General features: G+C 54.9%; 1 protein-coding gene across 5 annotated transcripts; it reads left to right on the top strand.

Moving 5' to 3' along the window:
* Window positions 1–193: 193 nt before the first annotated feature.
* AHCYL1 (adenosylhomocysteinase like 1) lies at window positions 194–27621 on the top strand. Of its 5 annotated transcripts, none has more exons than XM_032133110.1 (17): window positions 194–500; window positions 15620–15731; window positions 16094–16237; window positions 16954–17054; window positions 17303–17405; window positions 18163–18257; window positions 19049–19155; window positions 19236–19352; window positions 19497–19560; window positions 21445–21533; window positions 21961–22031; window positions 22643–22737; window positions 22815–22913; window positions 23434–23502; window positions 24559–24637; window positions 25026–25146; window positions 25726–27621. In XM_032133110.1, exons 1-17 carry the CDS (start codon window positions 396–398, stop codon window positions 25730–25732), a joined length of 1578 nt encoding a protein of 525 aa, XP_031989001.1. In that variant the 5' UTR covers window positions 194–395; the 3' UTR covers window positions 25733–27621. The 5 variants fall into 5 exon arrangements, with proteins under 5 accessions (XP_031989001.1, XP_031989002.1, XP_031989005.1 ...); XM_032133114.1 differs by lacking the exon at window positions 194–500 and adding an exon at window positions 3681–3889; XM_032133112.1 differs by lacking the exon at window positions 194–500 and adding an exon at window positions 10258–10504.
* The last annotated feature ends 191 nt before the right edge of the window (window positions 27622–27812 follow it).

The raw sequence follows: 27812 nt of genomic DNA on the forward strand, positions 1-27812 counted from the left end.
ACGCCCCAACTGCGGCCACGCCCACCCAATGACCACGCCCCCGCTCTGGCCACGCCCCTCGCTCCCGCCCCCATCCCCCTCGCCCGCCAGGGGGCGCCGTGCCCCTCGCGCGCTCCTCCCGGCGGCGCCGCGCGGCCTCAGCTGCCCGGCGGGTGCGCGGTGACGTCACGGCGCGGTGACGTCACGAGGCCCCGCCCCTAGCGCGGCGGCCGCAGACCCGCCGCAGCCAGTGCGCCGGCGGTGCCGTAGCGAGCGTGAGGGACCGGCGGGGCCGAACCGGGCCGGGCCGAGCCAAACCCGCCCGGAGTGCGTCCCCCCTGCCCGCCCCGCCGTACCCTGTCCCGTTTCGTCCCGCCGGCGGCCGCGGCCCGCCCCGCATTCTCCGCCGCATCAGGATGTCGGTGCCGGAGCCCGCCGGCGGCGAGGAGAAGCAGGCCAAGGAGGTGGAGGACGCCGAGAAATATTCCTTCATGGCTACCGTCACCAAGGCTCCCAAGAAGGTAGCGGGGCCGGCGGGGGCCGGCTCGGTGCGGGGGATCAGATCCCGGTTCGGGGGAGCAGCCTCCGGTTGTGGCGGGGGAGGACCCGCGGTTAGGGGGGAAGCAGCCCCCGGTTCGGGGGAGCAGCCCCCGCTTGCGGGGTAGGAGCTCTCTTCTCCAGGAGCACAGCCGCCGGCTGGGGCGGAGGGAGAAGGCTCCCGGTTGTGGGGCGAGCAGCCCCTGGTTCAGGGAGAGCAGCCCCCGGCTGCGGGCTCAGAGTCTCCGCTCTGGGGGCGGCAGTGGCCCCTGGTTGGGCGGACCAGCCCCGGTTGGCGTGGGGGATGCAGCCTCCGGTTCGGCTTCCCGGCTGGGGGGAGAATCCCTCGGTTGTGAAGGGGGGGGGCACCGTGATCCGGCTCTGGGAAGAGCAGCCCCACAGGTGGAGGTTTGTGCTGGGAGAACTGGAACTGATCCACTTTGGCGGTAACTGGGAAGTGGGGGCTGTTCCCATTCAGTACCTCGCCATTGGTACCCGCGAGGGGGTTGGTCCGGGCTGGGGGTGGCAGGTATGAGCCAGGGGGCTGCTGTCCCAGTTTGGGGTGGGAGGGAAGGGCTTGGGTACTGGGGAGAGAGGGGGTCTGTACTGGGGTACAACCTGGCCCGTGTGGGGTGAAGGGAGGACCGGTACCGACAGGGCAGGTTCGGGAGGCTGGGATCAGGCTGGGTCCAGCTCTGGGGGCCAGAGCAGGGACCTCGGCTGTGGCATAGGAGTGCAGGGGGACAGGGTGACCCCGGGAAGGGGACTGGCAGGGGTCTTGTGGGGTGACAGTCCCACTTGTGTGGGACTGTGGAGTGACAGTGCTATGTGTTGGGGACAAAGCAGGGGGGACCTGTTATATGGGAAGAGCCAGGAGCAGCACACTAGCTGTGGGTCACTCAGAAGCGTGGCTGAGAGATTTCAGAGTGTTGAGGTTTTTTTGGGACAGGTTGTTCTGTTGGAGGTGTGGGTGGGAGCACATTTGGGCTCAGGAAGAGGCTGCCGAGTCACTTCAGTACCGCTCCATCCTTGAAGGCCTCACAGGAGCTCTGAGATCTCCCGGTGCTGCTCCCGCAACCCTGTGGGATGCTCAGATGGCACCGAGGGTGGGCGAGCACTGGTTTTGCCACTGTAGCAAGGTGCAGGACCCCAGTGACCTGGGGAGCTGGCCCTGTGCTCCGGGCTGAAGTTTCAGTCCTGTCAGGGAGGCAGATCCATGTTCCAAGCACCACACAGATCTGTGCAGCTGAATATTGTGTTCCCCTCAGGGCTGCAGCCGCCTAGAAGCCGTGAATGCCAAGGCAGAGCAGTCACAGAGAATGGGCACATCCTCATTCTCTGGGGGAATCTCCCCTGCCTGCTCTGGCCACGGGTGGGATTGGGGAGCGTCTGACCCTTGGGGAAGGTCAGCTGGATTTGAGGCATCTTCTCTCTCAGGGAGCAGGGATTGGAGACCAGGCCCTGTTTATCTGGGCTGTGGACATAGCCTGGAGGAAGGAGCAGAGGAATGTGGGGCTGGGATCGGCCTCTTCCAGCAGTGGCTCAGCACAGCTCCAACTCGGGGATTGTTTTTACCTTTTCATAACCATCGTCTCTGTCAGGGCAAACAGCACGAGGCTGCTCCAAGGGGACAGCAGGCTGCGAATCCCAGAGCATCCCCTGGAACCAAAATCTGTGTGGTAAAAAGGAATTGATGGAGCATCCTCAGAGGCAAGTTTGCCAGTGTCTCAGGGGGATGAGATGTTGTATCCCCAGAATTTTCTGCTGCAGACATAGCTGGTTGTGCAGCATGAGGAGCCTTGGTTGGACTCAGTGCCTGCTGCAGCTTTTCCTGGCTGGGTGAGGATATTGAAGGTGCCCAGAGCGACACACGACATTTGAGGCTGATAACATCAGCTGGTAACATCAGAGATGGGGAGCGCGCTGAGCTGAGCTCGGAGAACAAATCGCTCCGGGCTCCTGTTTTCCTTGCCTGGCTAGTTCCTGCAAATAGTGCTGGGGAATGGCAGAGGCCTTGGCAGGAGGATGAAAGACTGAGGAAGGGAGAATTGCCATGCTGAGATAAGGATGCCTCAGAACAGGATTGCAATTAAACCATTAAAACTCCCTTCTGATTCCCTGCAAGTCGAAGTGACTTTTGTGCTGGCTGCCCTGGAGCTCCTGGCATGGTCAGAGGCCAGGGAAAGGGTGGAGAGAGATGATTTACCAGCATGGAGGTGGGGAAGATTGTGCTGTGCTGCTGAAGCAGGTCCCCCTGGGGTTTTTGGGCTCCTTGAACTTTGCCAGTGCAGTTTGGGTGAGGCGTTTGGAGAGGGAGAGGGTGGGAATGTGGCCAAGCTCAGTGCAGGCTCCGTCTCTCTCTGTGAATGGCGTTCCAGAGGAGCCTTAACTTGTGCTGGAGCTTGGGGAAAGTGCCAGTGTGAGCCCACCAGTATCAGCTCAGGACCTGCAGGAGATCTTGCATACAGCTGGAAGCACGCTGGCCCCATGGCTGCTGCGGAGAAATTGGTGTCTCCTTGTTGAGGGCACCTGGAGCTGGGAGCCAGCCCTGGCCATTGCTGTTCCCTCTTGTCAGGGATTTGTTTAAAGTGAAAAAACAGCAGGAGGTAAGAGATTAAGAGATTAAATACGATCAACTCCAGGTTGAAGTAGGAGCTGACTCAGTGGAGGTGAAAGGAGGAATGGGGTGGTTTTCCCCCAAGAGTTGGGATTTCCTGTCTCTGCTGGAGCTCTGTTTTCACTGCAGCTCGTGGGAATTTGGCTGTCAACAGAATAACCCCAGTTTGGTCTGAGCGAGGTGGTTCTTTGGCCAGGAGTGGTTTGCAGGCAGAGGTGAGCAATGCCGAGTTTTCCACCGTCTCCAGCCACTGCTGTGGTGTTGCTGGGGAAGGCTGGGAATGCTGAGGCTTGTGGCTTACCCAGGTTAAGTGAACATGGATGTGGAGATGATGATGGGAGAGCTCAAGGGCAGGCTGTGCTCTTCCGGATCCTTGTGTGCCATCACTGCTGCGTCTGGGCATCTGCTCTCCTGCCTCCCTGGAGGCTGCAGGTGCCCTTGGCAGCAGTTGCTTTCCCAATCCACGTCAGCCGGTCGACGGAGCCTTAAACTCCCAGCCGAGCCGAGCTGTGGGTGCCCTGGAGTGGGAAGGACACAGCAAGTGCCACTGTGCTTGTGACAGGGCAGGGGGCTTGGCACGTGCTGTCCCTGTCTGTCACCTCACCCCTCTGTGTCCTTGTCCCGCTGGCATCAGTGTCTGTGGGGCTCCTCCACACCTGGGTGCTGGCAGACAGATGGATGCTGCAGACAGATCTTTCTCCTGCAGCATTCCTGGGCTCTGAGATGGGCTGAAGCCTCCGGTTTCGTTCTGGGGAGGTGAGTTGGGCGGCAGCTGCGTGCCCCACGCAGCCGGTGCTGGGTGCGTTTGGGTGGTGCTGTGCCCCTGCGGCTGCCGGCTCCGGCGGGATCCCGCGCAGGCTGTGGCGGGGAATGCTAATGCACAGCGCTGCAGCTTTGCGGTGGCAGCAGCCGGGTGCTGCCTGGTGTGGGGGTGGCAGAGATGGAGCAGGGAAAAGCTGGGGAGAGGGGGATGGAGCCTGTGGGGAGCTGCCAGCCCCTGGGGAGGGCTGTGTGTCCTCTCCAGAGCATCATTCCTGCTGTTGCTGTCTGCAGTGGCCCGCAGATCGCTGACCTTGCTGCAGCTGGCTGCATCCCTGCCCCGCACAGCCCATTCCCAAAGACCTTTTCCTGTCCCACTCTGCTCTGTCCTGACTCATCCCAGGTCCCTGCAGCTCTGCCAGGCTGGATGATAATAAACTACCTTCCCCTTCAGGCTGTCAGGGGCACGAGACTGCCCTTGTTTGTCCTGACAGAGCTCCTGTAGCCGTTTGTTTTTCCTGTCCCTTTAATTTTAATTCCTTAGAGTGGCTGCTCATAAATCCTCTGTGCCTTTGTCAGCCTGTCTGGGGCCATGGCTACCACCTCCTGCCCCGCTGTTCTGCAGGCACCATGCACCTGGCTCTCCTCATTCCTTTGCCCAGATCTTCACTTCTTTGGCTTCCTTGCTCTGTCACGACAGTTTTTCCTTCTTATAATGAGGTGCCTGGGCTGGGATGAGTTGAACAGCTCATTGTCCTCTGTATGGATGTCCTGAGATGAGCCTGGCCTTCCCTGGGATGCAGGAAAACCCTAATAAGTGGGGAAAGAAAAAGCACAGGGGTGTTTGGAGTGGAGATGAATTACCAGGGCTTGGGGCAGCCAGGTCACTCCTGGTGCTGTGTTAAATGATAGAATCCTAATTTTTTTCTAAGTTGCTCTTGGGACCTTCCCGTTGTTTTGGTGTTGTGGAGGGTCTCCCTGATGTCCAGAGGGGAGGCTCATCCTGGTGCCCTAGCACTGCAGCAAGGCCAGAAGACATTTGATTGAATTGTTGAACCAGAGAGTGGGGAGAAAGGTTTTGGGGGTCTGATGGGCACAAACCGTCTTCAAAATGATGTGCTAGAGCCTGTGGCTTTTGCTTCCCCCTTTTCCTCCTGCATCCCTGAAGGAGGCTGGGTTTCCACTCTTATGTCGGTCCTTTGGAGCTCGGAGAAGAGTTGGATATTCATTCTTCCCAGTCTTCAGAAGCACCTCTTGTCATCTTTTGATGGTGTGGGGATGGAGACCACCCATCCTGGGAGCCCCCTGCCCACGTGAGCAGCCAGGTCTGAAGTGTGGGAAGGGGCAGAGCACAGTGTTTTCTTTTGACCTTCCCCAAAATGCCAGGTTATCTTCTGCTGGGGACCGGCCTACCACAATACTTTTTTTGGGAACAGTTTTCTCCATGTTTTCCAGCCTGTGCAAATGTTGGAGTGAGTTCCTGTGCTCCCTGCTGGATGTTGAGGCCAGGGTATTTTGCTCTGGAAATCAGGTTTTCAAGGTCAGGTTGGCGTTGATCCTTTGCAGGTGAGGATCCTGTCTATGTTGCTCTTCTGAGGAGTTGGTGAGTGCCTCATCCCAGATTTTGGAGCAGGAAAGGTGTGGAACTTCAGCACTCAGCCTGAGGGATTTGCTTGCGCCTGGCTGTGTTTTTATCACTGGGAGTTTTCCTGCAGGTGACGATTGCATTTGCTGAGGGCTCCTTGTGTTTCCTGCTGAGCCCTTTGATCAGAGCTGCTTATCTGGGGCCTCTGGCTCACCTTCACTCAGCACACGGTGGTGGCGTTCCAGGTGACTGTCCTGGGACCTGCTGGTGGCCCCGAGGGCCCACGGTGCAAAGGACTTTGTGCCAGAACTTCTCCCAGAGTGAGACTCGTGGTGAAGCTGTGGGTTGGATCCATAAGGGGCTGGGAGAAGGGTCAGGGAGTCCCACCAAGGAGGACACCTCAGCAGGGTGTGTGGAGCCCCTTCTCAGGGAGCTGGACAATTCCTCAGCAGTGCCGGAATCCACTCTGCACCATCCCCCTCTGTCCACATCATCCCTGCAGGATTCCCTGGTGTGGTTAACTCTTGAGAATGGGTGCTCTGGGACATCTTGGTTGATGGCCCAGAGGTCCAAAGAGAAAGCTGCCGTAGTTTGGGAATCATTTGGTTGGAAAGGACCTTAAAGCTCACCCAGTGCCAGCCCTGCCATGGACAGGGACACCTTCCACTGTCCCAGGTTGCTCCAAGCCCTGTCCAACCTGGCCTTGGACACCTGGCAGGGATCCAGGGGCAGCCACAGCTGCTCTGTGCAGCCGGTGCCAAGGCCTCCCCACCCTCCCAGGGAAGAATTTGGGCTGTTTTTTCACAGCTGATCTCCCCCCATGGGTTCTGTGCCTCTGAGAAAGCGGGATGCGGAAGCTGAGGCTTGTCCTGCCTTTGTGAAGCTGCCCCCATTGCCCTGTTGAGTTGGGCTGCTTGAACTGTGAATTTTAATTACACTTTGGGATCAATACGGTGGCCTTGGTAACGAGCTTATTGCTGCTGCAGAATCTGTTTACTTCAGGTTGGTGACAGCCAAAGGACTGAGGTGGCCGAGGACATGATGTTCCAGCTCCTTGAACAGGCTCCATTGTAATTCGGGTGAGGCTCCCGTGGCCCTCGGAGCTGGGTGCAGCTTCCCCTTGGCTGCCCCCACAGACCTGGAGCTGGCTGGCAGCACCCGTTCCTGCCTGGCTGAGGAGCTGCCTGGATTCAGGAGCCAGGATTTGGGTGGGGGCTGCTGGAGCCTGGTTTATCTATGTGGTGTGGGTGGAGGGAATCACTCCTTCTGGCCTTTTGGAGTGAGAAGAAGTGGGCAGCCTGGAAAAGGAGGGTCCTTGGGGCTTTGCCTTCCTGAAATTCATGTTTTGGTGTCCTCCTTCCAGATGAGGGTGAGGTTCAGCCTGTGTCTGCTGTTTTCTGCCTCTCCTCCTTTCGCCTCCCAACAGGGAGCCCCAGATTTCACACATTCCTGCACCGTGGGGAGAGTTTTGCATCCAACCTGGCATGTTTTGGAGCGAGAACATCTGGCTGATCCCTGTTGACCTTGGAGCCGTCAGCATCTTGCAGGCAGCACAGTGTCTCCTACATTAACTAACCCCTTCTCCAAATATTCTGTGAACTTGCCATCTCCACAAGGAAATCACTTCTATCCCTCCTGCCTCCTTTAAAAGAAAGGGGCTTCATGGAATCACCCTGTTTGCAGGAGAAGGTTGGCTTTGCTCTGACACGAGTCAGTAGCCAGGAGGGTGATGTTTGTCCATCCTGGTGGTGATTCCTCAGACTCCTGAGCAGGGAAAAGCCCATGCTGAAGCCAGAGGTTTCTCCTGCTTTGCCTCTCAGCAGATGCATCAAAATCCAGGTAATTTCCAGGGCTGAAAATAGTCTGTTGGTAAATGAGGAATGGGCAGCTGTAGTGGAAATACCACTGTGAGATGCCTTTGGGAGTCAGGGCAGGGGGAGGATGGATTTCCAGTTTTCCAGAACAGGCAGCTCCTGTTTCCATGCTGATCCTGCAGGGTGTTTTCCCTTAAAGCTGTGACAGAGGGATGGAGGATCAGCTAAAGGTAGCTGAAGTAGCTGGAGCCGCTCCTGAGTGGGATTTGCTGTTTTGGTTTCTTGAAAGACCAGTAGAAGTCTTGGAATGCTGAGATTCTCCAAGGCAGTTTGGGGGGAGGAGAGGAGGCAGGTGGGGCACCCAGAGTGCCAAGTGGAGTGATTCTTCCCCCAAAACACGGGGGCTGCTTTAGGATTACGGAGCAGAACTTTGGGCTTCTCAATTTGGTGGGTTTTTTGTGGCAAACCCTCCCTTCAGACCATGAGGTGTTGCTGAATGAGCCATTTGACCGTGCTTCCAAGTGTTCCCTTGGTCTCATACAACAGTGCTTGGAGAGGCATTTTCTAATTAGTTTAAAAATTGATGCTAATTAAAGCTGATTCCCTCTCAGCTCTGACACACAAACACATTTCCATGAGCTTCCAGCTCTGCCAGCTGGCCCGTTGGAGGCCATCAGTCCTCAGATTGCCCCATAAGCTGCTGGAAGTGATTTAACCCACAGTCATGGAATAGTGGAATGCTTTGGGTTGGAAGGGTCCTTAAAGCTCACCCAGTTCCATCCTCTGCCATGGCTCCCAAGCCCCATCCAGCCTGGCCTTGGACACTTGCAGGGATCCAGGGGCAGCCACAGCTGCTCTGGGCACCCTGTGCCAGGGCCTGCCCACCCTCCCAGGGAAGGATTCCTTCCCAAGAACCCATCTATCCCTGCCCTCTGGCAGTGGGAAGTCATTCCCCCTTGTTCTTGCAAGGACATGACCTTGTCTTGTCGGTGCAGTTCTTCCAGTGTGGTAACTCCAATTAATACTAATTATCCTGCTGCCCAAACACGTGCTGTGCCATGAGCTGGGTAGGCACTGGGGATGAATCCAGAGGTGAGAAATCCAGGATATCTTTAGACCAGTTGCTGTTTGCCCATTCAGGGGGTTTATGGGGTTAACCTGTGAGACATGACTGGAGTTCACTGCCCTGAGGGATCCCAGACATTGGACTTTTGCTGTTCCTGCCAGGAAGGAGATATCCCTCTGCGTTTCAGGAGATATCCTGCTCCATTAAAGCCAGGCCCAAGCCTTTCCCTCTATTCCTGCCGTCCAAGGACTAGATGCGTCCTTATCTGCTGATGGGGAGCTTTCCCTCTGCTCCTGCTGGAGCTCACCTTTGACCTCCAGGTGTTTATGAGGCAGGATTTATCCCCAGTTACTATTTAACACTCAAAATCACATTTCTTTTGTGGAATCCCTCCTTCTGTTTATTTTTCCTTTAACTGGCATTTGCAGTGATTCCCATCATGACTGAAATCTTGTGGTGATTCCCAGCCTATTAACCTTTGGAATGGATCTGTTTCTTTCCTGGTGTTTTTTTTTCTCTGCCGAGTTTTGGGATTCATGTGGAAGTCCTTAATTCTCCTCTTGGACTCACAGAAACTTGGTTTGTTTTTCTTTTCCTCAATGCTTTACCCAACCAGCCATTCCCTGGCAGTGGAGGATGGAGGTTGGGACAGGGCTTGGCTGGTTTGCTTTGCCAGCACCTCAGTGCCCTTTTATTTCTTTGCTGGAAGGAGTGTAAAGGTTTCCAGGTGGAGATTTGGCTGGAATTCCTGCTCAGGGAGTTGGCTGGGAGAATGCTAGGCAGGTCTGTGCCTCTAGGGAGAACAGCCTGCCCTGTGAACCCTCTGGAAGTGAGAGATACAGATCCAGGAGCACCAAATTCCACATGGCTGTGCTTCTGTTCACAGAGCAGCACCCTCAGGAAACTCTTCCAGTTGTGATGTCTGAATGGAGCATTGGAGTTTCTTCTAAAAGTTGGGGGAACCACCAGGAGAAAGTTCTCCTCTTGCAAAGGCCACACCTGGAGCAGAAGCAGGTCCTTTTTCCTGAGGGTTGTTCCACTTCCAGCTCCCACAGAGCCCTTGGTGCTCAGGCTGCGGAGGATCAGCAGATGCTTGCTGAGCAGCTCTCCTGCTCTTCCAGCATCCCTGTGGAATGGTGGGGTGAAGCAGTGGGCACTGCTAGGGAGAATCCCCCACCTTCCCCTGGCCATGGGCTCTGCCTGGGGATTCGTTTGCTGCTGAGATGGTTTGAACTGGGAGTCTGGTGGTTCTTCCATGGGCCTGGCCATAGCCTCATGTGAATTTGTGCAGCCCTTTGCCATCCAGGTTTGTGCTGCCACGTGTGACCAGAGCTTGGAGGTGGGAAAATGGGATGGTTTGAGTCGCAGAGGCAAATTTGCCTCCAAACTCTCCCCTCCCCAGTGGTTTGGGGATGAGGATGGTGAGTCCTCTGGGTGGGAGTCTTGCTGGTCCTGATCCCCCATCCCTCTTCTCCGAGTACCTCGTTTTTCCTTTCCTTCCATCCTTAAAGAATCCAGAAATACCCTTCCAGTCTGGATAACCTCACAAGAGAAGAGCCCTAAAACCATCCCTGTCTGCCTTGCTCATTCCCACACCAAAAATCCGTGTCCTGTTGGATGGTGGAGCAGGAGCTGTGTCCCCCTGTGTGTCCCCTGTTTCCAGCCTCATGTCTAGACACTGTCCTGTGGGAACAGGGGCTGGCTCTTCCAGCCTGGAAGCGGAGCAGAGGGGGCCTGAGGACAGGGCAGCCAAGTCCTCTAAACAAACCCAGCGCCCTGGCATGGCCGCAGTGGGAATGGGGCCAGCTCCAGGGGCCAGCACAGGGACACACACTGGGAGCATTGGGAACCTGCAGCTGGCGGGTTTGGGATGGCCTCAGTCCCTTGTTGAAGGAGGCAAACATGTGAAACGTGGCAGTGGCTCTTTTCTCCCCGTCAGGAAGCTCGGGGTCTGCTCTGGGAACTGGGTGGCTGTGAAAACAGCATGGAAGAGTTCCATCCCTTCCCTGAGGAGGTGGCTCAAGCAAAGCTGTTCTCTCTTCTTCTTGACCTGGAATGAATACTGGTTATCCGACCTTTTTCCCCTCTGCTGATGAGGCTGAAGAGCCTCATTCCCTGGGATGCCTCTGCCCTCCCTGGATGCTGTGGTGAGTCGCTTCTGCAAATAAGTGGATTAAAACAACTTGTCCTTTAGAAATGCCCGAGCCAGCTCGTCCTTGGGAAAAACCAGCAGCTCTCCGGGAGGGAACGTCCTTCTGTGGGTAAGGAATCTTTGGAGACTGAAACCTGAAGGTGCCAATCTCCAGGTGGGCAAAACCCAGCCCTGCCCTGAGCTGCTCCTCCCGTCTCATGTGGGAGCGGGGCTGGTGAGGAGGAGGATGCTCGTTTGAGCTGTAAAACATTCCTAGTCTGCCTGAATTTCCAGGAATGACAAAGAAATGATGAACTTAAAAGACAGGTTACGTCAGGGCTGCCTTGGCAGTGTGGGCATCTGGCAGTGCCCTCCCAGCCTCTGCCAGGGAGTTTTTGTTTGGGAGAACACATTAAATAAGGGGAACTGACTGCTCTGAATAGTCCTCATCCCTGCAGCTGGTTTTCTGCAGCCAAAGAAAAGGTCCCAGCACTCTGGATCCTTCCAGGCTTCCTCCTGGGAGGGCAGAAGTGGGTTGCAGAGACTCTTCTGCTTTATAGGTGGTTGTGTGGCTGTAGGAAGATGCTCTGCTCCCATTTTGCTGTTTCTCCCTGGGCAACTGTGCTGTGTCCTCACATCCACGGATGTCAGACTTGGAAGTCTGGAGGGTTTTAGATGGTTCATTGCTTCCCGCTTATTTTGGGTGATGTGCAGAGCCTGCTCCTGTCCCTCCACCGCTTATCCAGGACAGAAGTGGCTGGGAGGGCACTTCTCCCATGGCTGTGTATGTGCTGATACTCACGTTGTCCCGAATAAAAAATTAAAATAATAATAGTGAAAAAAGGATTGCTGAGGCAAACCTGGGGGTGCCAGGAAGAGAGCCTGAAGCTGCTTCCCAGCCCGTGTCCTTTCCCCTGTGGAGCCTGTGCATTGATGAGCTGCATCAGCTGTGAGTTGGTGGATGCTTTCCAAATTCTCTTTTCCTTCCACAACCTGCTCCCGCTCTCCCCCAAGGCTGCATGGGATGCAGTCAGGGATGTGTAGCACAACAAAGGAGCTTAAGCATCCTCTCTGGAGCTGTTCTGGGAATGGAAGAAGTGTTAAAATGCAAAGTGGGATTGTCATGTGTGAGAGGGACATGCTGGGCTCACCTGTGCCTGGGGTAAATCCAGCTGCATTTACAAATCCCTCTCCCTGGAGCCAGGGAGTGGAATTTTCTTACTCTGTCAGCTCCAAAAACTGCTCTTCTGCCTGACCGCTGGGAAAGTCCTTGGGATCAGCCATGGAGGATGGCACACCCTGCAGTCACGAGCTGCCGGTTTGGTGAGATGGTGCCAATCCAGACCTGCAATCTGTTTGCCCTCCCTGTGTCGTAATAATCAAACAAATGAGGCTGTGTGTGCTGGGGACACTTGTGCTGCTGGGTTTGGCACTGCCCCACCAGTGTTCTCACTGGATCTATCCTTATAACCTGGAGAGAAGCTTGTTCAAGCTGGTCTTTCAGCTGCCTGCTGGTTTGGGGTGCTCTGGGCAGTGTGGCCAAATAGGGTGGGTAAGGACAATGCTGCCTCAGCTCCAGCTGCAGCCCTGGAAAGGGTGGTTTGAGCTAAAAATGAGTGGCTGTTGTTGGGAAATGGCAGATCTGCCTGGGAATGGGCACAGTGGCAGTGGATTTCCCAAAGGGAGAAAATGTCCTCCTGGCTTGGCTGGTGTGACCGGGAGCGGGCAGTGTGCAGCGATGCTCTGGAAGAACTTGGCAAGAGATGGTGGATCCTGCTGTTTTCCTGCAGAACGTATCCCAAAATCCCTGCTGTTCCAAGTGAGGAGTTCCTCATTTGGCCCCTTCGGTCTCCAGCCCCATCTCCTCCTTTTCCAGGGCAGTGATGCTGAAAACCCCTGGCTTCATTCCTGTGCAGAGAAATGGGTGCTGTCTTGTTTTCCCTCCTTGACCATGAATTTCTGGGATGAAAAAATATTTTCCTTGCTCTTAAACCCTTGTGCTCCACCCGGTTGGAAAAGCTGCTTCCAGCAGGATGAAGTTTGGGATGCGATTCGTGGCTGTGCTCTTTGGAGCTGGACAGCCTCAATCCCGCTCAGGCACAGAGCGCTGACCCGCAGCCCCCGGCTGGGAATGCCGTTCATTCCAATTCCCATGACAGGCAGAGGGATTAGGAGATTTTCTCTGTCTCCTTAATGCAGCTCGAGCGCCCAGCACGTGGAGGGCACTGGTCACGCACCTCTGCTCCAGTGCCTGTCCGACCTCCCTCCGCTCCCTCCTCGTGCTGCCGGACACAGCGGTAATTTCCTGGGCTCAGGGGGGTTGGATGTTCGGATGGTTTGTTGGATTTGGGAGCTGTTCATGGTGTTTGATGATAATTTTAGCCAGGGCAGATTTTGCTAAGCTGGGGAGTTCAGCTGAGCCCTGGTAAAGCCATGGCAGGGATTACTGGGGGTAATTCAGCACTTGGTTTGTTTAGCATTTGCTTTTTCTCTACCCTTGGATTCAACCCCCTCATTCCCATGTTTCTAAAATTGCTGTTTCTCTTGCAGAGTGGGGTTGTGCCTCAGAGCTGGCTCAGCACTCACAGCTGGAGCCCTGAAGGGGAGATGCATTGTGGTGTGGGATGTTGTGGGACTGGGGAGAGCAGTATCCCTCTGTGCCATCCTCTCTTTTCCACTGCATTCCAAACGAGCTTTGTTCCATGAGACCATCCAGGCAGCACGTTTCCCTGAAGGGAATTGCACTGTCCCGGAGCTCACTCATCCTGGATGCTGCAAGCCAGGACAGATCTGCACCCTGGGCTGGAGCACTGTGCCTTATGTTTTTTCCCTCCTGGGTCACCTCTTCCCTGGAAGCTTTTCCCTGAGATAGGGAAAATTCCTCAGCTACCACTTTATGCTGTTTTAATGGCAGCAGCTGTTTTATGGGGCATGGTTTTTATACCCTCTGGTTTGATGAGCTGCCAGAGGAAGAACTTGGTGTGAAGGCATGGAAATCTTGTGTCCTGAAATTGCTGATACTTTTTCCTCCTTGGAAGTGCCCATGAGCCACTGGCACAGAAATGCCACAAACCTATCCTAGGCTGTCTGGGGAAGATTGATCCAAGCAATAGACCTTGAACAAATTCCAGCACCATCATTCCTTGTTGGGAAACCTGCCAGCTCCAGCCATACACCCTGAGCACAATGTTGGTGCCTGGCTCGAAGAGCTTCTCCTCCTCTTATCCCTGGAACCTTCTTTCCTGTGGGGATGGGGGTTGTGGTGCCCTCTGGATCTTCCTCCTGCTCTCCCACGGGGATGGAGGTTGCAATGCCCTCCAGGTCCTCCCTCTGATTTCCCACGGGGATGGGGGTTGTGGTCTCCTCTGCATCCTCCCCCTGCTGTCCCGTGGGGATAGGGTTGTGATGCCCTCCTGATCCTGCCCTCTGCATCTTCCCTCTGCTCTCCTATGGGGATGGAGGTTGTGGTGCCCTCCGAATCCTCCCTCTGCACCAAATGACCTCAAACAATTGCAAAACCAAACCTGCTGTCTCTGTTTATCACTCCCATTCCTTCCACTAATACAAACTGAAGTAATTTGCATCAGAATTCAACTGGAGTCTGCTGGGAAGTCTGGTTGGAAGCAGGTACTGGACTGTAATGTGTCCAGGATGGAGGAGCTGGCTGGAAACCTTGCAGCAGGAGCACCCACAGGAATGCCTGGGATGCTTGGCTGGGTGTGGTGATAGATCTGATCTGCCACCAGTCAGTTCCTGGAAGGGATACTGGAGTCCCACATCATTCCACCTGCCCTCCCTTGGGGTGAGCCATGGGTTTTGTGTCCCCTTTGTCCCTTCCCAAGTGGAATACCATGCTGCTTTTGGCCCATCTGCTGGGATTCTGCAGAACTATGGCTGCTTTTTCCAGCCCAAAAAGCTGTACTGGTGCTGCAGCTGCCCCAGCTCCAGCCTGTGCAGATTCCTCCTTTCTGGAATGGATCATTTCAACTAAATAGTTTCATTCTTCTCCTCTCCGAAGCCTGTTTCCTGCATCAAAGCTTTCAGGGAGCTTTTGGGATGGCTGTGGCACAGAAAACCCCTCCTTGAGGCCACTCTGGGCTGTCTCTTTCCATCATCTTGATTTCTCCAGGACTCCTCTCGAGGTCTCCTGGGTCTCGGGGATGCTTTGTTAATCCCACTCCCTGCCATGATGTCTCATCCCTGTTAAATGGCAAAATTAAATCCTGCAGTGACGCGATCTGGGGGAAGGGGCCGTGCTGGGGTTCTTTGTCAGGGTCTCCTGCATGGCAGCGGGGAGGGGGCTGCAGGCTGGATTTGCTGCTGCTTTCCCTAATTCCCTTTCATCTCCATCGCCTTTCTCTGGCAGGAGCAGCAATAGGGCCCTTTGCTGGCTGCTCACTCGGGGCGAGCGCAGCAGCTGAGCAGTTTTGGGTTATTTTTCCTCTCTTTTTGGCTCAACGCAGCTACATTTGATGAACTGGTGGAAGGTGCTGGAGCCTTGAGTTGCCTCTGGCTGAGAGAGGTGGCTGTTTTGGGGGTTCTCTTCCAATGGAAACATCTTGTCCTGCAGAGGAGGCTGAAAGCCAATGCAATGTCAACTTCTTTTTGTTGAAATGTTCTCTCTTGCTGAGGTTTTTTTCCTGTGCTTTTAGTGTCAGTTTTGGAAGGATGTGCATTGTTTTTAACCTGCGGGATGCTCTGCCCCTGGGGAAGAGCCTGGAAGCACCAGGGATCTGTAGGGACCACCCCAGCTTTCTTGCTGCTGCATTTTTGGGCAGAAATCTGCTGGGATTGGTTGGGGCAAGGGCTGTGCGAGCAGGGGCTCTGCTTCCACGTGGGATGTGGGTTGTACAAGGCGTGTGATTCCTGAAGGAGCCTCAGGGAGCTGGGAATGGGTTAAAGGAGATGTTTCAGGGTGCTCTTTTTATCTTCAGATGTGTCAAATCTGCTTTAACCTTGTGGTGACAGTTGTTCAGGCAGAGGAAGGGGTTTAATTTTTGGCATCAGTAGCCTTGTATTTGGTGACGTTAATTTTCGTGGACTGAAGGGATCCGCGGGTCCCTGCAGCTTAGGAAGGTGTCGTGCCCTAAGGATCACCTCCTGATTTAGCACTTCTTTCCTTTGCTCCCAGCAAATCCAATTTGCAGATGACATGCAGGAGTTCACCAAATTCCCGACCAAGACGGGCCGTCGGTCCCTGTCCCGCTCCATCTCCCAGTCTTCCACCGACAGCTACAGCTCTGGTAGGTGCCAGGTCCTTGTCCTTGGGTGTTCCTGTCCCAAACCCAGCGTCAGTGCTGCAGTGAACGTGCTGCTCACACCCTGTGGCAGGATTTGTGCTGCTGTTTGTACTTGGACGCTGAGGGAACGATTGCAGGCGTCCCCGAAGCTCAGGCATTGATTGCCAGTTGATAATCCTGTTACCTCTGGGTTGTTTTAGAGAAAAAGAGTGCAAAATTCCTTCAGGGTGTCGGCTTTCATTAGGAAACTGGTAGTTTGAGCCATGAGTGAAAGGTGGGAAGGGAACCAGAGCAGAAACCTCATGGGGTAGGAGGTTCCTGGATTCATAAGGCCTGGCATAACACTCAGTCCTCTTTTGGTTTAGCTGCCTCGTACACAGACAGCTCTGATGACGAGGTGTCCCCCCGAGAGAAACAACAAACCAACTCCAAAGGCAGCAGCAACTTCTGTGTGAAGAACATCAAACAGGCAGAGTTTGGGCGCCGGGAGATCGAGATTGCTGAGCAAGGTACAAAGTGGAGTGTGGGGCTTCTGGGGCTTGGGATGGGTTCTGGAGACCAGGAGCTGAGCATTGGCAATTCCCACTCCTGCTGCAGCCTTGGATATCCTGGTTTTCCCCCAAATCAGTTAGGGAAGAGCGAGATGCGCCAGCAAACGTTGGTGCTGTGTCCCATCCCTTTTCTAGCAGGAGCAGAGCTCTTGCAGGGTTTAATGTTTTGTTGGCTTTGGATGGACAAGGATTTTGCAACACCTTCAGAGAGATGAAAGCTGAAAATCCCAACCCCTTCCCCTGGGGCTTGTGGGAAGCTGAGTTACCATTTCCAGTGGGGCGATTGGGTAACTCTCCTTTCCTTTTAGAAGGCGAAGCTAATCCAGGCAAATTTAGAGCAGCTCTTCCGAGACGTGGCAGCTCTGTTTTCAAGTTCAGGTGCTTCACCCGCTGCCACAGGACTGGTGGCTGTCCTTAGGTGCCTTCCCCGGGCAGTGCCAGTCCCAGACTCCTCCTTACCTCTCTCCTTGTCCCTTGGTCAAGTGACAAATGGCACTGGTGTTTTGGTCCCGTCTTGCACAGACCTGCCAGGCCAGGGATGAGGAGTTTTCTCCCTGCCTGTGTAACGGCTACAGCACAAATTTTTGGGGCTGGAGGCATCCTGGGAGACCCCAAAAGGCAGAGAAGGGACCCTCTGGCCTGAACCAGCATTAAAACCTCTCTTCCTTTTGCAGACATGTCTGCTCTGATTTCGCTCAGGAAACGAGCCCAGGGGGAGAAGCCTTTGGCTGGAGCTAAAATCGTGGGCTGCACCCACATCACAGCACAGACTGCGGTGAGTGGCTGCTTATTTGGGGGTTCTGGGGTGGGACATCAGCTTTTCCCTGGGGAAGAACTTGATCTCTTCAGAATGGGAGAAGGCCCGTTCAGTAGTCCGGAAGTGTTTCAGAAAGGTTGTGCTGGTGGCATTCCCGCAGGGCAACGTTTGGTTCCTATGCCCATCACTGCTACCCCAGGCCTGCCCTCGTGCCAGGGGCATCCCGGGGCATCCCTGATGCCTGGGGCATCCCTGCTGTCCCGCAGGTGCTGATCGAGACGCTGTGTGCCCTGGGAGCGCAGTGCCGCTGGTCTGCCTGCAACATCTACTCCACCCAGAACGAAGTGGCCGCGGCCTTGGCAGAGGCTGGTGAGTGCGGCCGGGCCAGAGCCCTCGCAGCCCCTCCTGCCTCCCTGGCCTGATCCCAGGGGAAATCTCCTAGGGAGCTTCGTCTTTTCCTTGTATTTATTTCATTTAATATGTATCTATGTTTTATTTATAGTTATATTTTATAGCTAGAAATATTTTATAGTTAGTGTATTTTATAATTAAAATGATATGGTATCTTTTATAAATAAAATGATAATGTATTTTATGTTTATAGGTATGTATAAATATATGTACACTTACATAAAATATGCAATATAAACGTAGGAATACATGTATAGATATTTATACAATGCTTATAGATGTGTTTTATATAAAATATAAATAAAAGATATAAAATGTGAACAAATAAAATAAATAGAAATAAATATAAAATCATAAAAACATTAAATATATTTAAATTTTGTATTTAACCATATTTTAATTCTATTTTATATATTTTTATACTATTTATTATTAATAGTATTGTTTTCTTATTATTTATTTTTTGTTATTTCTTTGGTTTTTATGATATATTTGTATCTTTTTTTTTCTTTTATTTTCTATTTCTATTTTAGGGAATTAATATTTTTGGGGAATATCTTCTAGGGAGGGATGGACAGGTCTGATCCTGGTGTGGGCTGAGATGTGATCTCTGCATGGCCCCTTGGCTCTCGTGTCCGTGTGCTTCTGGAGTTGGCCAAGCAGGAGAGAGCTCTGCCAAGCCCAGCAAACTCCAAGGATGCTCCTGTTCTTTCAGGTGTTGCCGTGTTTGCCTGGAAAGGGGAGTCAGAGGATGATTTCTGGTGGTGCATTGACCGCTGTGTTAACGTCGATGGCTGGCAGGCCAACATGGTGAGGAGCCTTCTCCGGCCCTTCCTCTTCCTCCGCCAAGTGCCCATGGGGTTCCTCACCCTTCCACCTTGGGGCTGTTCCTGGGGGCCTGCTGGTCTTGCAAGGGCCTCGTTGAAGGGAGGCTTCTGGAGAATGGCAGCTAGAGAGGAGCTGGGAACAGCCATGGGACTGTCAGGAGCTGCAGAGATGATGTCCTGAGCTGACACATCCCAATGGCAAGGGAGCAGCTCCCGCTGGAGCTCCCACGAGCCAGCAGATGGGACCTCTTTCCCCCTCCAGGAGCTGCTCCAAGCTGCTCCTCTCCCAGCACAGCTACCGTCTGCCCTCTCTCAGCTGGGATCATAGTAGGGACCTTTCCCTTGCCAAAGCTGATGTGCCCCCATGGTCTGTGGTCACCAGTGATGTGTCTGTGGGCCATGACACCTCCCACAGCCTCTCCTCTCCCGTTTGCTTTCAGGGCATGAATGCTGTGGCGTCCTGAGCTCAGCCTAGTTAGTTAGTGCTGCCTGTGGTCACCTTTCCAGGCTGCAGAGCAATAGCAGAGGCAGGAAATCCTGTTAGGATCCAGCAGCTCCATGCAGGGGTAAGGAATCTCAGTGTTTTGGAGGAGACCCCGAGTTGCAAGCACCGGGGGAAACCCAGGAGTCCTGGTCCCCAGGCGTCTGCCTGAACAGCCCTGCAGCAGTGCCTGAAGATGCTTCTCCAAATCATTTTCCCCATCCTGTCCTCAGCCAGTGCATTTGCCAGTGGGAGGCCTGACTGCTCCCTGTTCTGCCTTGCCTGTTCTCTAGATCCTGGATGATGGTGGGGACCTGACCCATTGGGTGTATAAGAAGTACCCCAGCGTGTTCAAGAAGATCCGAGGGATCGTGGAGGAGAGTGTGACCGGCGTGCACAGGTGGGAGCTTTGGGAAGGCAGAGCCGGAGATCTCAGGGAGTCGCTGCTGTCTGCTCTGACCTGCCTCTGCCCTCTCCCAGGCTGTACCAGCTCTCCAAGGCTGGGAAGCTCTGTGTCCCAGCCATGAACGTGAATGACTCCGTCACCAAGCAGAAGTTTGATAACCTGTATTGCTGCCGGGAGTCCATCCTGGATGGGTGAGTCCAACCCTTTTCCCCACTGGCACTTCCACACAGGTGGGTTTGGCTCCGGCTGCTCTTAAGCAGAGATCAGGCTCTGGTGCTTTCACCTGGTTTTGGGCTTGACTGATCCCAACACAGGTCTCTCTCTCTGTCCCCCAGCCTGAAGAGGACCACGGATGTGATGTTTGGAGGGAAGCAAGTGGTGGTTTGTGGTTATGGGGAGGTGAGTTCCGTGAGCTGTGCTGCCCTCCCCCAGGCTCAGCATCCTGCACTTCCCTGTGCAAAGGCCACTCGCCCTTTACTGTAAGGAGTAGATCCAACCTGGTGAGCGATAACCAGGGAAGTCTTGCTGGAATCTGCTGGGAGGGTGGAGATCAAGGATCAGATTTCCCAGGTTGTTGCAGATTAACTGGGCTGCACAGCCGGCAGTTGCTGGGACACACTGGCCTGAATTATAACTACCCACGGGTACTCCCATCTGCTGTCCCTGGCCCAGGTTCAGCATCCAGCCTGGCTGTCACTGAGCAGGGCAGGCGGCTTCTCCCTGAGAATAATACTCTGGCAGAGGGGAATTGTACCATGAACTTGTAACTGATTCTACCCTGGAAGAGCTAGAGCTGGGAGCCGCCACCTTCCCTCCATCTGTGCACGTCCCTGTGGGTGTTTATCTTCCAGCACTGTGCAGGGCCTGGCAGGAGCTGCAAAGGCTCTTCCCAGCAGGAACTTGCTCCCTAATTTATTTAGGCACCAGTGGAGCCCAGCTTTGCTCGACCAAGAGGCTGTGCTGGCTCTTGCCGAGGGCTCTGGGCTGGTGCCTGGTTCTCCAGCCAGGAGTTGGGCTGGGTGGTGGTGTCTCCAGGGCCTGTCCTGAGCTTTACTGGACTTCTTCAAAACAGGAGTGTCACAGAATCATAGAATCCCAGACTTCCAACCCATATTTGGGTTGGAAGGGAACTTAAAGCTCATCCAGTTCCACCCCCGGCCATGCACAGGGACACTTTCCACTAGACCAGGTTACTCCAAGCCCCCTCCAACCTTGGATACTTCCAGGGATGGAGGAGCCACAGCTTTTCTGAGAATTCCATTCCAGGGCCTCCCCACCCTCACAGCCAAGAATTCCTTCCCAATGTCCCATCCATCCCTGCCCTCTGGCAGTGGGGGGAAGCCATTCCCCCTTGTCCTGTCCCTCCACCCCTTGTCCAAAGTCCCTCTTCAGCTCTCCTGGAGCCCCTTTAGGCACTGGGAGGGGCTCTAAGGTTTCTCTGTAGCCTGCTCTCCTCCAGGCTGAACCCCCTTAGCTCTCCCAGCCTGTTCATCCTGAATGGCTTCCCCTTCGGATGTGAGTTGGAGTCTCAGTTTGCCCTGCCTGCCTGTGTTCAGTAGACCCGAGGCTGGAGCTGGGTGATAAGCAAGGGTCTCTCTCGCGATGTTTTTGGTCTGGCACCTTGCTGGTCAGAAAATGGGGCTGAGCAGAGTCGGTGCAGCCCAGGCAGGTGTTGGCGTAGGTTGGTGTTTAATTTTGCTTTAATTTTCCACTGAGGAGAGGGAGCGAGTCTGAGATGCTGCTGCAGGAGCCTTGTGCTCCCTGTGCTGATGTGGCATCATGGGATGGAGGATCTGCCCCCTGAGGAGTTCAGGATGGCTCTGAAATCCTTTAGCTTAAAGGCAAGGGGGCACTGTGTACTCCTCTAGGCTGTCTTTAACTCCTGCATGGAGAAAGGCTCTTGCAGTGCTGGGGCTGCACAAGCTGTGAGAGCACTGGGGTGGGAAATCTCCTGGCCTTGGACACTTCCAGGGATGGGGCAGCCACAGGTTCTGTGGGCAGCCTGTGCCAGGCCTCCCCACCCTCACAGGGGAGAATTCCTTCCCAATATCCCATCTATATAGGATATTGCCTTCTGGCAGTGGGAAGCTGGTGGTCTTGCAGGGGGAGCTGGGCTTGTGGCAGTTGTGCCACTCACCAGGTACATCCTGGGCTGCTCCTGGCACTGGCAGGTGGCTGGGATGAGGATCCTTCAGCCTGGGATGGGCTTGGGCTATGTAGGGAAGGGACTGTAGCACTGGTGTGTCCGTGTCCTGCCTCACTGTGATCCTTTTGCCTTGGCAGGTCGGGAAGGGATGCTGTGCTGCCCTGAAAGCCCTGGGAGCCATCGTGTACGTCACAGAGATTGACCCCATCTGCGCTCTCCAAGCCTGGTAAGGTGTTCCCGTCTGCTTGGGAGGATCTATCTGCTCTTCCAAACCCTACCTGAGGCTGGAGTGGAGCCAGGGGGATCTGTGGCTCATTTTGGAGAACATGCACCTCGTTGGGGTGTGATGGGGAAGGGCTGGGGCAGCTTTCAGGGATGGGGTACCGGGCAGAGGATGTTCACTGGCTGATTTGGGGAGGCTGCTCAAGCCTCTGTGCCACATGTTCCTGGCTCCTCTGACATTTCCAAGAGTGGGTTGGACACCCCAACTGTTGCACAGCCCTCCCTCATGGCACTGGTGTTCCTGTAGGGGTAGAGGAGAGCCCGGGCTGCTGCCAGAGCAGTTTGGAGCTGCTGAGATCCCACATGGCCTGGGGCAGAGAAGGAACAAGCTTCTCCTCCTCATCATGGTCCTTATTCCCCTTTTTTGCCAGCATGGATGGATTTCGGGTGGTGAAGCTGAGCGAAGTAATCCGTCAGGTGGATGTCGTCATCACCTGCACAGGTAGGGGTGACAAGGCTGGAGCAGGCTGAGGAGCATCATTCCCTAGTGGGGTCTCGAGGGAGCTGGGAATGGAGAGGACTCTTCACTGCTGTGTGCTCCTAACGTTCCACAATAGCTGGGCTCTGCCAGCAGCTTTCCCCCTGATGCGCTGTTTGACACAGTCCTGGCCCAGAGCAGAGAGACGTCTCGGCCACATGTTCTCAGCGTGTTTTGGGATCTCCTAGAGCCTGCTTAATTCATGGGAGCAAAGATCAAAGATTTGGGCACTGAAATGGGCTCCCCAGGGAATGGTCACGGTCCCAGTCTTGCCAGAGCTCAAGGAGTGTTTGGACAACGCTCTCAGGCACAGGGTGGGATTGTTGGGAGTGTCCTGTGCAGGGCCAGGAGTTGGACTTGATGACCCTTGTGGATCCCTTCCAGCTCAGGATATTCCATGACAGCACTTGTCCCCCACGTTCCCTGCTGTCACAGCTGCAAGGGCTCATGTCCCAGTGGAAGTTCATCCGATGTAACCCCAAGCCGAGCTTCTCTGACTCAAGTTCAGGGACGGGGAACCCAGAGGGTTTGTGTTCCCACTGCTGTGGGATCAGCTGTGCCCTCTGTGCCTGCAGGGAACAAGAACGTGGTGACCAGAGAGCACTTGGATCGGATGAAGAACAGCTGCATCGTGTGCAACATGGGCCACTCCAACACCGAGATCGACGTGGTGAGTGCCGGCGCCTCCGGCCGTGCCCACCTGCCGGCTCCTGCCATGACTGCAGCCTCTTCCTCCTCCTCTTCCAGACCAGCCTCCGGACGCCGGAGCTGACCTGGGAGCGGGTCCGCTCCCAAGTGGACCACGTCATCTGGCCGGACGGGAAGCGCGTGGTGCTGCTGGCTGAGGTGTGTTCAGAGCTGGGCCGTGATGCTTTGGGCCTCCATCAGGAAGTCACGGATTTAGCCAGGTGGAAAAGTGCTGGGAGGAGCTTCAGGGTTCAAAAAAGGGTTTTTTGATTTATTTTATTTATTTTTTATTTCCTTTTCTTGAGGGTGGGTGTGTCATATCCCACATGCAGCCACAGAGGTGTCATCTGGCTCTGTTCTTCTGAGCCGGGATTCATCCCACTCAGCCAAACCCCATCTGTGCAGGGTTTCCCAGGCGTTGGGTGGCTCCTCTTCCCACAGGAGCTGTTCTGGCAGGAGGAGGGACTGGCTTTTCTAGGGACCACAACATTCCCCTGCCTTGAAACGAAGGGTTAAGGTGGAAACTGGAGCAGAATTGAAATGCTCTGGTTCCCTGTGCCCTTATTCCCTGGTCCCCTGTGCAGGGAGGGGGTGGAGGTGAATCCCATCTGGAAACTCAATTTGGTTTGGATTTGGGAGCACGTCCAGCTCCGTGCTGACTCCTCCTGCTTCCTCCCAGGGCCGTCTGCTCAACCTGAGCTGCTCCACCGTTCCCACCTTCGTTCTCTCCATCACGGCTACCACGCAGGTCCGTACACGGGTGGGGCTCTGCACGGGCCTCAGGGTGGGGATGGCTTGGAAGGAGCTGGGAACACACTGGGATTGGTCCTTGGGATGGCACCACTGCCAGAAATACCATTTTGTCTGGGCTGGAGTTATTGCTGGCGTGGACCCAGTGTTTTGGGTACAGCAAGTTTTGGGAGAGCTTTTCAATGAGTGGTTTTATGGCACAGATCCTGCTGGGCTGGAAGGCAGGTTTAAGCCCCCCTGAGCACAGGTTTAAGCCCCCCCAGCACAGGTTTGAGCCCCCTCAGGACAGGTTTGAGCCCCCCCTAGATGGGTTTAACCTTCCCCAGCACAGGTTTAAGCCCCTCTAGCACAGATTTAAGCTCCCCCAGCATGAGTTTAAGCCCACGGAGCACTTTTAAACCACGGAGGTTTGAGCTTACCTCAAAGCAAGGCTTTGTTGAGGCTGGGAACACCAAGGGAACTGGTGGCACTGGGAACACCGAGGGGATTGATTGGAGTGGGAACACGGAAGGGACTGGTGGCACTGGTGCTCGTGGGGAAGGACAGCCAGGCTGGCAGCGGGGAATTCCCTTGTCCTCACTCCGGTCAGTCCAAATGGACAGGGACCAGGCCTCTCTTTTGGACTTGGTTCCCAGCACTGGAAGCCAGCACTCGGGGGATGCAGTTTCATCTCTCCTGAAGGAATGATCCTGGTTTTTGGATGCTGCCAGTTTCTGAGGAGCAGCCCCTCCTTTCCCACGTGCTGCCGCAGCTGTGTGGTTTAAGAGGAGAAGAGCTGCTAACCCTAAACCTGGGGTTTTTCCCTGGGGTGTTGAGCCCAGATGCTGCAAACAAGCTGGGTGGCATCTGATCCCTGCTCTCTGATCCCTACCGTGGGGTTATGGAGACCCAGAGAGGGATGTACCTGTGGTGGGAGCCTTTCCCCCAAGGCATGTTGGAAATGGTTGCGCTGTCCCTCCAGCTCCCAGATCCTTCTCTGCCTTTGGGAGCTTTGTGCTGCCCAGGTTGGTGGCCGTTCCTGGCTGTTCCCAGCTTATCCCTGTGCTCTCCACAGGCTCTGGCTCTGATTGAGCTCTACAACGCTCCCGAGGGCCGGTACAAGCAGGACGTTTACCTGCTGCCGAAGAAGATGGGTGAGTGAAGGAACTGACTTTTCCCTGGGGAATCTGTGTGCCAGCAGTGTCAGGAGAACTCAAGCCTGGGCTGAGAAACACTTCCAGAGGGACAGTGACTTCAGGGAAGGCACCAGAGGCAGTGACCTTAAAATACATGTTGTTATTTGATGTATTTTCCTTAGTGTTCTGCAGCGTGGGAGGCATCCCACATCCTGCAGCCTCCCTTCTCTGGGATTTTCCATGCCCTCCTTATGCCTTTAGGGGCACATCCAGCCCAGGCCTGGGCTCAGCTCTGCTTTGGGTGATGGTGACTCTGGGGTGCTGCCCAGCCAGGCCTTGCAGTCATCACCTGCCCATGTTGTGGTGGGGAATGTGGACCCCCTGATCCCATTTTCCCTCTTCCCAGACGAGTACGTGGCCAGTTTGCACCTGCCGTCGTTCGACGCCCACCTGACGGAGCTGACGGACGATCAGGCCAAATACCTGGGACTCAACAAAAATGGGCCTTTCAAACCCAACTACTACAGGTGAGAGCTGCTGGGCCAGGAGCTCCCAGCTCCTCATGGGTTTGGAGCTCTGCCTCCAGCTCCAGGGTCTCCAACAGCAGAGGGGTGTGGAGCTGCTGGACCGTGTCCAAAGGAGGCCACGGAGATGCTTTGAGGGCTGGAGCTCCTCTGGGAGAGCCGGGAGGTTCCCAAGAGAGCTTAGAGTCCCTTCCAGTGCCTAAAGGGGCTCCAGGAGAGCTGGAGAGGGACTTTGGACAAGGGCTGGAGGGACAGGACAAGGCTCAGTGGCTTCCCACTGCCAGAGGGCAGGGATGGATGGGATATTGGGAAGGAATTCTTGGCTGTGAGGGTGGGGAGGCCCTGGCACAGGGTGCCCAGAGCAGCTGTGGCTGCCCCTGGATCCCTGGAGGTGTCCAAGGCCAGGTTGGACGGGGCTTGGAGCAGCCTGGTTTGGTGGAAGGTGTCCCTGCCCATGGAATGAGATGGGCTTTAAAGTCCCTGCCAGCCCAAACCAGCCTGGAATCCCATACCTGGGGGAGCCCCTTGCCCTGGCACAGCAGCACCTCCCACGTCCCTCACTGTCCCTTCCTTCTCTCCTAGATACTGACGGGACCATTTCCATGAAGGACCAGACCACACAAGGCAACATTTGAGAGATTATTTTTAAAAATCATTTTTATTTTGGTTTACCTTTTTTTTTTTTTTTTCTTTTTCCCTTGACCACCACCAGAACCTGTTTTTACATTTTATCTGTGATTTTAAGGTCAGGTTTTCTTTTCTCCCCCTTCTCCATGATCACATCCCTGTCTGATCTTGCCAGACAACCTGGGATTTATTTGCTTCTTGCTTTCATGTGGCTGAAGCCGCTGATTCCCAGCCCTGGCTCCAGGAGGGGCTTTCCCTTTCCTGCTGTTCCAAGGGCACTTCATTCCTGCAGCAATGGTTTTTTTTTGGGCTTTTATTTTGTATTTTTTCCCACCTTTCCAGCCCATGTCGGTCTCAGCCGGGCTCCCTGCGGATCCGGAGATGCTCTTCTACCTTATCTTCTATTTCTTTGTGTGGATTATCTGCAACTTCTAAATTGCCTTAAAGAGCCCAGTTTTAGCTGCTAGATCCCTGCTCCGGGTGCTTCCTGGGAGCAGAGTGGCCTGCAGGACACCTGGCAAAGGGGGGTGACTGTGCCCAAGCCCAGCCCAGGTCCCTGCTCTGAGGTGGCCCAGGTTTGGTGGCTGCTGGCCTGGGTTTGCTGGCCACCTGGGTCCAGGGGAGTTCAGTGTTTCAGGGTGCTAATCTGAATCCGGATGGGGGTCGCTTTCCCAGCATTATCCTCATCTCTCCTAGGTTTTTTGTTTGTTCTGGTTTTTTTTTTAGCCAAACTGCACCTTAATTGAGTTTTAAACATTTTTTTTTTTTCCGTTTGTTTATTTGTTTTTTCCTTCCTCTTTTCCTTTTTTGATCCTCACAGAGATGTTTTAGAGGGCGGGGATGTTTTCAGATGTTTTAAAGAGGAAGCACTGGGGACGTGGCCGCCTTCCCATCTCCCTCTGGGAAGCGCTGGGTGGTGTTGAGGGTGGCTGGGGGGGGTTTGGGGGTGTTTCACTATTTTTTTTTTTTGAGCTGGATGCAAAGATGAGCCTTCCCCATACCCCAGCCTGGCCCCTCTGCTCCCTGCTGCTGTTTTCCTCACCCTCTCCCCGTGTGCCCCAGCTGCTCCCATCACCTCCTCCATGCCCTCCCTGCTGGCGTTTCCCTTTCCCAGCTTGTGCTGGGGTGTGGGAAGCTCCTTCCAACCCACTGAGGTTCCTCTTGGCTATTTTTATCCTCCCCAAATCTCCTCTTCCTTTCCCCACCCAAGGGAGGGAAGGAGCTGCTGGCACCTCCCGGATCATGGAGCTGCTCCTTCCCCCTTCCCAGGGATCCACCTGGACGGGTCCTTCCCAGGGAATTTGCAGATCTGGGTGTGCAGAGCTCCTTGGGGGGCCAGGAGATGGGAGAGGTGCTGGTGGCTGAGATCATCCCAGTCTCATCCCCTCCTCCGTGTCCTCTGGCTGTTCCTCTTTCCCACCCTGCCTGCTCTCCTTCTGGACGGTCGCCCCATAGATTTTGGGGATCACTTGCCTCGCTCCCCCACAGATCCTGGGGATCACCTGGGTCCCCTCCACCATCCCCCAGACCTCACCGGGGACGGCTTAGCGAGCTGGAATGGGCGTTGGTGGGAAGGATCGGGAGCATCCCCCGTTCCCTGTGAGCCCCCCACGCCCGGGGGTCCTGGCCCCTCCCCCCCACCCCGTTCCCACCCATCCCGGGTGGAATCTCAGTGCGAGGGCTCCATGTCTGGATAAGCCATGGTGGGGGAGCCTGGGGGTGATGGCGGCGGCAGCGTCGGGCCGGGAGCGAGAGGTTTATTTTGTATATGAATGATTTTTAATGAATGCAATATTAATCCTTGCAGATGAGCAATAAATCATTAAAGTCTAATTAAACTATTAGGAAAAATGAAGTACTTTTGGTTGTGGGTGGTTTATTTGGTGCTTTGGGAGACCTTGAGTTGTTTCCGAGCCCAAGGGCAAGGCTGGAATCTCCCTTTGGCCACCTCGGGATGGGGATTGGGTCCTGCCAGAATTCTCTGAGCATTGCCAGAACTCTGAATTTTGGGGTCTCATCCTCTTTTTAGCCCAACAGGGCAC

Source organism: Corvus moneduloides, chromosome 24, assembly GCF_009650955.1.
Source record: "Corvus moneduloides isolate bCorMon1 chromosome 24, bCorMon1.pri, whole genome shotgun sequence".
Lineage (NCBI taxonomy): Eukaryota > Metazoa > Chordata > Aves > Passeriformes > Corvidae > Corvus > Corvus moneduloides.

Bases quoted from the DNA above. Each gene is read 5' to 3' on its own strand.
- AHCYL1 (XM_032133110.1), top strand. From the start codon at position 396: ATGTCGGTGCCGGAGCCCGCCGGCGGCGAGGAGAAGCAGGCCAAGGAG. The intron at 22,738-22,814 runs GTGAGTGCCGGC...CTCCTCTTCCAG, and splicing joins CCAACACCGAGATCGACGTG to ACCAGCCTCCGGACGCCGGA. The intron at 24,638-25,025 runs GTGAGTGAAGGA...CCCTCTTCCCAG, and splicing joins CCTGCTGCCGAAGAAGATGG to ACGAGTACGTGGCCAGTTTG.